Consider the following 13,248-nt stretch of genomic DNA (forward strand, 5'->3'; position numbering starts at 1 on the left):
AGAATAAGTTCTGAAATGTTTTTAACAGTCATGATAGAGCCTAGGTGAGTAAAGGGGGCGAATAAGAGATAAAGAGATATAAAACTAAATGACTACATACTGACAAAACAGGCCTAGTGGTGTTTGAAAATCTGTTATTTTGATTGTTTCACACTTTTGTCTACTAAATCTAACAAATATGAAACATTTCATGTATTCTTAGGTCATGCAATATGTTTTTAAGTTTAAAGTGAAGATGTGTGTGTGTGAGAACAAAAGGACATGAAGTCCCACTGTACTCTGTTAAGGCCGTTTCAAATCTGATTGCAGCTTCAAGTTATTGAAGTAAGGAATGGGATACAAAAAACAAAACAAAACTGTCAACCTTTGTTCTCTGGCCAGTACACACTCCAACAAATACAACTTGTATTACCTACATACAGTATTATATTCAATGTGCAAGCATTACACTCGCATTCCATATTTCCTAAGGACATTTTATTCCCTTGGGTACACAAAAAGCACAGCAGTTTGGAATGGGAATTATTGGGGAAAAAAGTCACGCAACACATTCGGGAATAATTCTTTATTGAAAAAGAACACTATAAAACTTCGATCTAATTTGTGGTCCTCTAGCTTACGTGAATTTGACCTGTGTTGGACATGTGAATGTTGTGTGTCCAACTCAAGCCGTCTGTGCAGGAGCACAGCGTGCCAGGATCTCTGTGATGTAACTGTTATTTTTAGTGACCAACTCCTCTTTCATTTCCCTGAGCTCTGCCTTCAGCTCTTCCTCGGTCATGGTGGCAGCAGGAAGTGACTTCACCTTCTCCAGGAAGTCCTGGATCAGGCTCTCCCCCATCTGAAGAAGAGGCCAAACAACAGCTTGAGCTCTATTTCACTTGTATCACTACATACAAACATGCCATTTCATAGACACTTCTTCCCAAGCACCTTCCAGTACCATTAGTGAATATATATTGAGATTAATTTTAGAGTCAAATTCAACAGTCAAAATTCATGCTTTTTACACATATTCACAACCAAGTTATATGCTCCACAATTATGGACTATGGACTAACTATGGACTTAAATTTGTTGCTCTGCTACCATTGGAGTAAATTTTGATTGGGTGGGATGCATGGCTTGTTTAAATAAAATAGTCTTGTTTTGCTCTGCAGAGTGCTCCTCAGAAACAACCCAACTGACCGTGTCACCCGCACCACCTATTAAAATTATTAGCCATAATTATTTGAAAAAGTGGCCCTTACCTACTGTATTTTAGGCAGGACTTTGTTTAACTGAAGTTAATAAATAACGTAAGTAATTCTTGCGAATTATCCATTCTTAAAAAAATATTCCTGATGTTAAAAGTCGATTTTAACATCAAATCAAGGATTCGACTACTGGTGCACATCTCTAGCTCTACCTACTGAGTCAGACAGACCCACACCATGTCAGCTATGCAGAAAGGATATGACTGATATGTGCATACTAAAATGCAAATGGGAGGCCAAATGAAACCCCTCAGTTGTGGTGACAGGACATTGGAAAACTGCCCCCCACCTGTTTGTCTGTACGGCGTCTCTTGGCCTCAGGCCCCTCTTCTTGCTCCGACTTCTCCCCCACAGGCTCCTGGAACTCCTCCAGCTCCTCGGCCTTCTCCTTCGCCATGGCAACCACCGATGGCGGGAAGCAAGCCAACTCGGCGACATGGATTCCAAAACTCTGGTCACACACACCTAAACACACACGCACACATAATTATGTCGGGGTATTGAGTCACATCGGTACTACTGACTACAAAAATATGTTAAAACATTTGGTACTGGTAATTCGGTACTTCAATGGTTAATCTTACATCGTCTTTCATGCAATCACCATGCATGTTCTAAACTTCTAGACTGCTGATTGGCTCGCTTAATCAGTTCTTTTCTACCAGTTGACCCCCATGTTAGGCCTAGGAAACATGACCTATAGAGAACCAACTTTCAATTCAAGAGGGAAAATAAATGAATAAAGTCCAAAAAGCATTGTGCGTGTGTGTTGTGCACTGACCCGGCTTGACCCTGTACAGCATGGTGAGTGTGTCGTGGGACGTCAGGGCGGTGACGTGCAGGTTGTGGACGGAGGGCTGCTGCGCAGCCAGCGCCGTCAGCTCGTGGAAGTGAGTGGCGAACAGGCAGAAGCTGCCGATCTTGGAGGCGATGTGTTCGCTGATGGCCCAGGCCAGACCGAAGCCGTCGTACGTGGACGTGCCTCTGCCCAGCTCGTCGATGATGATGAGCGACTTCTCTGTGGCCGACCTTGAGAGAGAGGACGGATGTGAAGATGTGAAGTGTGTGTACACGAGTGTTGGAGTCAATGTGTGTGTGTGTGTGTGTGTGCCCCTACCGCAGAATGGCGGCTGTCTCCAGCATCTCCGACATAAAGGTAGACACTCCTTTGACCTGGCTGTCTCCCGCTCCCACCCTGGCCAGCACGCTGTCAATCACACTAAGCTCCGCCTTCTCACACGGCACAAAGCAACCAATCTGCGCCATCAGAGCGATCACGCCCACCTGCCGGATAAATGTCGACTTGCCGCCCATATTTGGACCTGGGGAGACAGAAGAGAGGATAGCTATGGTAAGTGTATCTGTGATGGTGAGATTTGCATCCACAGATCACAACAGAAATGTGTCTATGACTTCATCAGTGACAATTTCCTTTCTCAAATGGCGGATGTGTAATTTTGGAAACTGAAGCGCGACACCTCTACACACCTGTTATAATGTAGAAGCTCTTCTCTCCCTGGGTGAAGCTGATGTCGTTGGGTATGAAGGCGGTGTCGGCGTCCGTCTCCATGCAGGGATGCCTGGCCTGCTGCAGCTCCAGGCGCCTGCAGCCGTCCTCCAGGAGGCGAGGCCGGACGTAGGGCACGGGGGCCGAGACGGACGCCACGGCGAAGCTCACTGCGGCGTCCAGCTGCGCTATGGCGTCGCTCAGCGTCTGCAGGGGGTCCACGTAGCCTGGAGGAGCGGAGGAGGCCACATTAGAAGAGTCCAAAACCAAATGAAATATCAGATCTGCACTTTGGGGAGACTACAGGGCGTGTAGGTTCCAAACCCATTGATATACCTCTATATACTTTTCTTACTCAAAACCTGAAAGTTCAACCTAGTTCACATGACTAATGTGAAAAATGTGAAATGAGTTCTTAAATGTCACATATCACAAATTCCAGTGAATTCAGAGGGAGTTAGTTCGGTTTCCATGTCATGTTGATATGCTGGCTGGAGAGGGTGAGCAGCATGTGATGAAATTCCTCACCTGAGGCAATGCTGATGATCTCTTTGACAATCGCATTCTGGGCCTCCTCGTACTCCTCTCTGTTCTTGGTGTACTCCTCATTCAGAGAGCTCAGCTTACTGCGGATAGGGGAACGTAGATGTGCACAAATGCACACAGTGAGATGACAGAAGAAGAGAAGGATTGGCAAGAGTTGACATTAAGTGTGTGACGGAGGGAGACGGACCTGTTTGTAAAGCGCACTCCGTTCTTCTGGACGTCCAGTGTAGTGAATTTCTTGTTGTTCCTCAGGCTCTTCTCTTCCTTGCAGGTGACCCTCAGGTAGTAGCCCAGCATGGCATTGGACTCCAGCTTCACCGTCTTACCAGCATCCAGACCTGAACACAAGGTTATTACTGTGAGCTCAAATTAAAACTAAAGCAAGCACAGTGTGAACATTTTTTTTCCTCAACTGAAATAAGGAAATCAAGTAAAAAAAAAAACTACAACTAAAAACGATGTTGCCTGTTCTAAAATAGAAACTAACTAAAATAGAAATGCACGAATAATGAATTATTTTTAGTTTTTGTTTTGATCCATTCCTGAGTCTGGAAAGAGCAAGATTGATGGCAAGTTTGTCTCCCAACTTGAGGGATTCCTGTTAAGTCATATATAAAAAGCAAGAATGATTTCCCAAACATGAAGTAAACATTCCACACAAACTGCCATTTCCCCCATAATTGGCCCTAAATGAAAGGTCTCAAAAGAAAACAAAAATATGTGGAAAAACTAAAACTCTGAAAACTAAAACTACACTCACTGAATTGAAATCACATCAACTGACATGTAGCTCATGCTTTAATGTTGTTTAAAGTTTTAGCTTTGATTTTTGATTTAAAAGTGTATGTTATTCTGCATAGGACAGGATTAACTGCTCTATTAGTTAAAACATACAGACATTCAACTTGACCTTTAATCTCAATCATTTGAGTGTCTATTTTTATTTTTTCTAATAACGTACAGCAGTATATGTATAGCAGTAAGCAGGTAGGGATCTGTAGAATATACCACTTTTTATAAAGACCTGTTTTTATACATCAGGCAACTGACGGCCTAAACTGCGACCATAAAAAAAAAAAAAAGTTCTGTGCAGGTGGCATCAATCAATTGATGGCCACCTGATAGCCACATTATGTGATAAGCCTAGTTCAGCCTTTGGTTTCTTTTGCATTTGTGCCACACCGCATCCTGGAAACCTAATCAGCAAATGCGTGCAGGCCCTCACAGCCTTCACAGTGCAGTATCAAACTGCTGCTCTAGGAGTAGACTAATCCATTAGATTAATTAATACAATCAATGTCTCTGTAAATAATCACTGCACAAATAATAGAGAGCGTCCATCCTAGTATGCGTGTGTTGTATGCACCTAGTTCCCGTGCTGCGCTGTTCAGCACTGCCTGCATGCTCTTTTCCAGCGAGTCCATGTTTTCTCTCAGCTCACTCAACACCGGGTCAAACGACGGCTTCACCAGGAACTCATGGTGGTCAACCTACACACACATGCACACAAACTATATGAAAAAGTACATCTACACATCATATGGGACTGATAATATACAAACATAATGAACAGAACGTATTTCGTTCTTACATAGTGCACAGACACATATACACAAACACAAAGCACAAGACCTGGTTCATGTCCAGAGTGGTCTCAATCATCTCCTGGTACTTGGTGAAGTCAGTCTGCAGGTCTCTGAAAGGGGACAGGAACACTGCCTCCAACAGAGCCTGGTAGCTGCCTAGAACACACACAGACACACTATGGTTACAAATATGAAAGCAGTACTTTTCCCCAACCTAGCCGACTATGTGCAACAAGACATTAATGAATGAATGAATGAATGAATTAATGCATATATCAGAAATTAACTTATACAAGTAGGTATGAAGAATTATTTTATGTATGTAGGTAGGCAGGTAGGTGGGAATGCATGTAGGTATGTATGGGAGATGAATGCACACACACACTGTATGAATTGCAATTGTACTGTGTGTGTGTGTGTGTGTGTGTACCTGAGTATCTCTCTAGGGCTGTGATGAGGGCGGGGACCTGGCTCACAGCTTGGTAGACGCGGTAGCAGTCCTGCAGCGTTGCAGAGCGACGGTGGAACTTCTTGGCCAGGCGGTGAAGATCGGGAAACCGCCGCAACAAGTCCTCTTGGCAGGTCTGCCTCAGCTCAGAGTCACACACAAAACTCTCCACCAGGTCCAGCCTAGTTACACACACACATTTTGATGACGGAGCAGTGAGAGGATAACAGAACATATTGCTGTTTTTTTGGTTGTTTTTTTAAAGCAACAGCGACAGTCCACTGCGTCTAGATCAGATATGTATCATATCTAGGATCACATATGAAAGTGGCCCAAATTTGATTTGAAAAGATCAGATTTTGGTGTTGACACAGCTCAGAAAAAAAACAGATTTGGGCCGCTGCCACTTGTAATGTGAACTTAGCCTATGATAGCATAACAAATGCAGGAAATCGTGGGACATCTTGTACCTGCAATATACAGAATGAAATCTAACCCGGACAGTATCTGACAGTTCCAGATAATCATGTATCTGATCTAGACAGTTATTTCCCATCCTTGTATTACCTTTCCTCTATTCTGGTCTTGTCCATGAGTGGTTGCTTGATCCACTGGTTGACCAGCCGCTGGCCCTGCGGGGTACGGCACTTGTTCAACAGACCAGCCAATGAGTGAGCTCCACTGGTGTCATCAGGTGCACCCTGGAGAACACAACCAGAACAGCATGTGTCAGAATGAAATAAACCCAACCAGAGCAGGTGAGGTTGGATTCTTGACACATGATCTGATGGATATCTCCCAAAAGTATCTGCACACCCAGTGACATACACCATCACAAACCTTGATCTCTATTACACAGAATAAAGAACCATATGTACCCATCTCATATTCTGAACTCTTTAATCTAATTGACTATTGTGTAAACAAGGAGTTCAGAGATCCTGAGCACAAACAAATGGGGGAAATATTAAACGCATTACAGTTTCCATCATAGATCATTATCACCACTAATCCCATCTCCACATATCCAAACTACAAAAGACCACAAAAGACAACCACACCTAAGACATAAGTGGTTGACTATTATATAACAGATACTTCAACAAAACAATCAGCAGCAGCAAAGTACATTAATCCGTCTAAGGCTATAATATTGCACCAAGTGTTCAGCAGTTTGAAAATAAATAAAACCAGCCTAGCATAGATGATATTCTGATCCGCCACTGTAGGTTTATATGTAACTTATAATGCGTGTTTCCACATTTGCACAACAATTTCATAACAGTTCATTTAACATACTCAACTGATAATAACCCCTCATAACGCTACTTAACTACTGTTCAAGAATTATATTGATAGGCAGAAACATTTAATTATTGGTTAAAAAATAAGATTCTTTCAACATCTGTGTTTGTTTTTATTACAATGGTGTGTTACTGGCACTTTGCCTTGTGTCTAACAACATCTCTTAGCTGTTCTAAAATCACTGTAAACTATGGCCTTTCATGGATTATCCAAAGATACGCAAAAGCACGCACATCCAAACATCCAAACTATCTTTCATGGATTATTGCCTGAATACTCTATTACAGGGGTATTTAACTGTGTGCCATGGAGGACCGAGTGTATGCAGGTTTTCATCCCAACCAAAGACTGCACCAGGTGATTTCACTGATTAACACAGCTTCAACCAGAGGAGGAACTAATCAGTGACATCACCTGCTGTAGTCTTTGTCTGTAAACGTGCATACTGTACACTCAGCCCTCCATAACATAAAACTGAATATTTCAACCACAAGCCAGCTCAGAAAAGAAATATGACTTGTGTTGGCTGCTGCTGCATCTCGATGGCTTGAAAAGGTTTGTTGTTGCAGGGAGACTTTGCAACAAGATTCTTCCCTGTCTCCAGTTTTCTTTTTGACACACCACTGAATTGAAGACTCTAAATTGCCCATAGGTGTTATATGATGTATATGACCTAGTATAGGATGTATATGATGTGTATGTATATGTATGATGCAGTATGGTATATGACATGTATATATGATGGTATGTAAAGCCCTTTGAGACTTGACTGTGATGAAGGGCTATATAAATAAACAGGACTAGATGTGAGATCATATGACCCTGGGTCTGACCTGGAAGAGGTTAAGTGCCAGCACAGCAGCGTTGTCCAGCCTCATGTACTGACCCAGGTCCAGAGGGGTCAGATTGAAGGAGTTGAAGTTGGACTCATCAGAGAGCAGTTCCAGGAAGCGCACCACTGCAGCCAAGCACGACATAGCCACCTGGGAACGAGCAAACAAACACACCTTCATTTCTATTCTGCATTTGAGGACTTTGGTCAATATAAATTCAATATTTAAATATATGCTGATAGTGGGACTGGGTAATATAATTGTCAATCAGGCCATATTACTTACTACGATGTTAGGCAGAATATTGCTTCTTGGGAGAGCTTATTTTTACTGTAATGAGGAAAAAATATTTTCTTTTGAATAAATTCTGCCTTTTCTGAACATTTTACATTGAAGGGTATGTTATTTCTATGTCTCTGAATTACTGGACTTTCCCTAATAGCTCCCAAGGCAAGACGCAAGAGAGCCCTTTAATTTATGATGCAACACTAATATACACAAATCCGTAGAGAATGAGTTGGAATACGGAAAATGTGAAACCAGAGAATCCATTAAGATTTAATCTGGAGGGTACAGAATCAGATGAACTCAGTGATATATAGGTCATTTGGATGTGAAGAGCCACTCTCCCTGTAATATATAGGTAATTTGGATATAAAGAATCTAGGGCTGAAACGATTCCTCGAGAAACTCGAGTAACTCGATTACTAAAAATCATCGATGCAAATTCTTTGCATCGAAGCTTCGTTTAATCCATATAACTATATACACACTCAGTGATTCGCACGGATGATTATTACTGTTGCACAACGCGCTGGAGAAAGAGAGAGAAAATAGCGAGGGGCGAAGAGAAGAGACAGGCCAGAGAAAACGACAGAAAGTGTCCAAAGTTTCGGATCCAGTGTTGCCAACTTGGCGACTTTGTCGCTAGACTTAGCGACTTTTCAGACCCCCCTGGCGACTTTATTTCTCAAAAGCGACTAGCGACAAATCTGCCGACTTTTTCTGACCATGGGAAGCAATGTTAATGTGTTGAATCTCAAAGCATTTGGCAATAAATTGGTTCGGCTGATGCCGGTTTTCTCTACTTGCTTGTCTAATCCAGAGAGGTCTGACGGTCACAGCACTTCCCACACACAGCGTAGCTCCCTCCCTCCGCTGAGAGCAGGGACTGTAGGATAGGGTCCACTTGTAATTGCTACCGGCGTACGCCGAAACTGGCCGGGTGGGCGGAGTCAGCACTTAATATTAAAACGGGATGAGATGAAGGCTAGTAAAGAATGCACGTTAATTATGGCTATATGTAATGGCTAGTTAAGAACGTAAATCAATATGGTGGCTAGTTATGATGTCCCTAAGTTAGCTAAGTTTTGCTCAAGAAAATAACCACAGAAAATAAAATGCTGCAGTCAATTTGTGAAAGCCTGAGCTTCATTCATGTTATTATTATGATAGTCACACACACACACACACACACACACACACACACACACACACACACACACACACACACACACCTACTCCCCTCACAGTGATGCATAAAATACCCCAGAAAGCAAAATATCAGGTGGTGTAAGTAGCAATTGGAGCCTAAAATGCACCAGTCCAATACAGCAGGTATATTCAGTTTAGTTTGATTGCAGTGAGTAGGGTCAGCAGGTGTAGGGCAACCCTTCAACATAGCAAATAAATGTACATTAGCCAGTCTTTTGAACTTGTATGATATTTAGGCCTAGTAATAAATATCAATAATAATAATTATTTCACCTCGTTTTCAGTAAATCACAGTGTCGTATGGACAGCTTCGTGCGGACAGCTTTTCTCTTTTGTATATTTACTATTGCTCTTTAATAAAGCAAAAGTATTTCTTATCCGATTACTCGATTAATCGATGGAATAATCGGTAGAATACTCGATTACTAAAATAATCGATAGCTGCAGCCCTAAAAGAATCACACTCCTGTTCAATGTCAATGGAACAATATGTACATTGGCATGACATCACTGAGTAGTCTTGTTTGTCTGGTTTACAGCTTCTAGAAAGGTTATTAATACTTTATGCTCTCAGAATAACGTGAATTTGGAAATGTATTGATACTCCCTCTTATGTCTTACTAGGAGCGTGAATCTGAAAATGTTTAGCTTAAGTGCTTTTATGAACCAAAATGGCAATGAGCTACTTAACTTTACTGTGTTGTCCTTGGTAGTAAGTATTGTGTGTGATATGGTTTCCGGTAAGGAGTGGTATATTGCGTATCTTACGTTTCTTTGAATTGTCAAATAAAGTCAATGACTCACTCATGTCTGGGAGCTCATGTGTATACCTGTTTGTCTAGCTCAGGTAACGTGTTGCTGGCCACAGTCTCTCCTTTCTTGGCCCTCAGCAGTCTGTTGAGATCCTGGACCATGTCCTTGCTGCTGAACTCTGCTCTCTTCTTGTCAGAGACCAGCATGCCACCACGCTGCACCACCTACACAGACACATAATAATTACAGTGTTTGTTTGTTTCAAATTGGGCGTAGGTGTTTTCCTGCTTTTTCCTGTCTTTATGTTCATAATCACGACCCTGACACACACATACCTCGCGTAGTTTAGCACTGTCACTGCTGCCGTCGCCCTGGGCTAAGAGACACTCCTTAGGGCTGATTTGGACGAGCAGGGACTCCAGGTTGGAGAAGATCTCGCTGTCTGGAAACTCACACACTCCCATGGTCCTCTGGGCTGCGTCCACATAGCCCACGCCCACCACACGCTGTCCGTCAGCCCCTGTAGCCAACCGTACAGCTACAACCCCAGCGCAGCCCTCCGCTCCAGCTCCACTCCCAAACAGAATCTCCTCAAACTGAGTCAAGTTTCCTGGAGATGCCTGAGTTTGGATGAAGTGACAGAGGGGATGAGAGGGACAGACAGTTTGTCATGGAAGACTAAGACAATGGTTAAAGAATGGGAGAGCCTTTAAACATTCTTTTAACATTCTTTCATAGTCAGTAATGGAGTCAATACCTTGTACTCGATCTTCCAGTCATGCTCTTTGCTGCTCTTGCTGTGGTTCTTGTACACTTCTACTCTGTACTGCCTCACCAGCAGCAAGTCTTTCACAAAGGCCTCAAAGTTCAGCTTGCTCAGGACCACACTCTCCAGCTTGCGGCTCCCTGTTGACCAACACGCATGAATATTAGAGTCAGCGTAGCCTCCTACACCACCTGCAACGCTCCCTGACGTTACACACCTGGCATGCATTTGTGGTTAGCGAGTAGCTACCTTTGCTGAGCTCGTCTCTGGATGCATCAAACAATAACAAACCACTGAGTTAGCTTGCTAACGAGTAAGCTTAGCTTGCCACCAGCGAGAGATACATTAGTTTACCTAGCCTGCCATTAGCTAGTTGGTTAGCTAACGTTATGCTACAGAGGCTAGCTACCTGCGCCCAGATTTTTGATGACCCCATTCGTCTTGAAAACTTCCTTCGCCGCGAAGACGGCGTCTTTCCCGTGCACAGTGTAGTAGTCATTACGGTCGAATATTCTGAAAGTACTGTCTGGTTTCTCCGGCATGGAGAAAAAGAAGTTCAGAAAGCCATGCTCGGCTGCACTGTCCATAGACAGGTTCTGCTTCGGCTGCACCGCCATGTTGTAAACTCCCGCCACGACTGGGGCCAAACAGGAAACTACGTTGTCACCTTGTTCCCATGGAAACTAGTCACTTCTGGTAGTAACGTAACGTAACTTCTGGTCGTGTGTCCGAAATCTAACCTACTACATACTATATACTCATCACATCAGTATGTATTGCATACTGCACACTCAAGTGATGATTCAGCAGATTGTAGTATAGCCTACTCAAAATGAGCCTACCTTTTTAAAAATAAATTCTAATATAGAAAATATTGTTATTATTATTATTATTATTATTTATAATTCTGCCTTAGGTAATTTTGCAAAAATGTTTTCGCCTACACTATATGTAGGGCAACACTTAACACATTTATGTCATAGTTATCAATTTGTGTTAAAAATAATTTTGCCTGTTATGTCTTTTCCATATCATTTATATTATTTTCCATATCGTTTGTGTCTTTGTGCTTTGTTTTGTTTCCTTGTTTTATTTTGCTGCAGCCTACTGTATTGCACCATTTTGTTTTGTAACTGAATGTTGATCAATTAAATAGCCTTGTTCTTTGTAAAGTCTTTTGAGACATGCTTTGTGATGAAGGGCTATATAAACTTGACTTGAACTGACATACATTGCCACATGTGCAAACGGACAGTAACGAATTCAGGAATTACATTTTTCCCTGTTTTGGGAATCCCTCCCTACTAACACAGAGTCTTGTAGCAACCTACTGAGTGAAATGCCAGTGTCGTCGCCAGCACTTCACGGTACGTTGTACAGACGTAACATACACCCTTTAGAGACATTGTTACCACGTCCCTTTGAAACATCAAATGAAATTCCAAAGTGCCGTCACCTGCAAGTCATTTTAAACGCCTGATGCCTGGAGTCGCCGGTACGTTGTCCCAATGTTTCCAGCACTTTTTGGAGACGTTGTAACATCACTTTGACGTCGCATGCAACATTCAGTTACATCCTTGCATCCATGTCTTTGTCACCTACTGAAGTACCTTAACTAATATAACCTTTAACAAAATGAGGATAAACTACTAACATAGGCTACTGTAACATTGTGACATAACAGGAAAACTGCAATATAAATCATATTTCCATGCGACAAATTCTTTGTCAATACAAAATAGAGAAGAGCATTGGACACACCTGCTGCTCAAAAGTTACATATTTTTCAACCAATTGGAATTGAATATGTTGCTTTTTCCATATTATGAAAAACTACCCTACTCACTTCAACTATGTACCTTCACGATACACATAGGGCATATAGGTTATATGGCTTTAGAATATCACAGTACATTTATCAATTTAATGTTTTTTCTGTCAAATATACTAGCTTGAAACCATGCTCTAAATGTTTAGCAGTCAATCAGTGTAATTTATGTACAAAACAACAAAAAAATTGTTTTTATCAGTGTTTCTTAACTGATACTCAAAATGTATTATAAACTATAGGCATGGATAAGGTTTAGCCTACATATAATGCAGACAGCGGGCGGTTACCGCTGTCTCTGCCGCCCAGTGATGTTGATGATGATGATGATGATGATGATGATGATGTCTCTAGCTGTGCACTCACAGCTACAGGGTGTGGAATGATGATGTGGATAGTCTGCTTTTCTCCTCAACCATATACCTGGTCTCATACCTCTGGTCTACCCCAATTCTCTGATGTTTGTTGCAGAGTTTACATGCAGGTCGGGAAAGTCTAAAAAATGAATTTGATCATTTTCAAGTCTTGAATAATGATGGAAAGTTTGCTTGGGGGACAAGGCTTTTATTTTTTTGTTTGCTTGTAACTTTGGTGATCTACGAATTTAAGCTTATTCTACTGTTGCACTCACTCACTCTAGATAAGAGCATCAGCTAAATACCTAAAATGTAAAATGAAATGATTATAAGGCAATGGGATGCTATGAATATTAATGATGGTAGTTTTAGTGTATTTATGTGTGAGAGAGAGAGCGAAATAAGATTTGGAAGATTTTCTCATACTCTTAATTTTTAATTTCAGCTCAGGGGAAAGTCCTCACAAGGAGAGATCCAAGAGCCAATTTGCTTTAATGAGGTAGATGTGCGTGCCTGCATGTGCTGGTCTCATGACATGAAGATTCCTGGGAATTGCACACCAAATGGTAT

At 42.0% G+C, this 13,248-nt stretch overlaps 1 protein-coding gene across 1 annotated transcript; it reads right to left on the minus strand.

The window, feature by feature from the left end:
• Positions 1 to 298: 298 nt before the first annotated feature.
• On the minus strand, positions 299 to 11,111 carry msh2 (mutS homolog 2 (E. coli)). The gene is made up of 16 exons (XM_071907656.2): positions 10,904 to 11,111; positions 10,486 to 10,634; positions 10,064 to 10,348; positions 9,806 to 9,952; positions 7,482 to 7,631; positions 5,911 to 6,044; positions 5,326 to 5,525; positions 4,942 to 5,051; positions 4,676 to 4,799; positions 3,497 to 3,647; positions 3,292 to 3,389; positions 2,745 to 2,990; positions 2,374 to 2,578; positions 2,038 to 2,285; positions 1,546 to 1,721; positions 299 to 841 (listed from the first exon to the last, which is right to left on the minus strand). The coding sequence occupies exons 1-16, from the start codon at positions 11,109 to 11,111 to the stop codon at positions 665 to 667; spliced, it is 2,808 nt and encodes a 935-aa protein (XP_071763757.2). The 3' UTR covers positions 299 to 664.
• Between the last annotated feature and the right edge of the window lie 2,137 nt (positions 11,112 to 13,248).

The sequence above is a fragment of the Centroberyx gerrardi genome, chromosome 20, assembly GCF_048128805.1.
Source record: "Centroberyx gerrardi isolate f3 chromosome 20, fCenGer3.hap1.cur.20231027, whole genome shotgun sequence".
In the NCBI taxonomy this organism is placed as follows: domain Eukaryota; kingdom Metazoa; phylum Chordata; class Actinopteri; order Beryciformes; family Berycidae; genus Centroberyx; species Centroberyx gerrardi.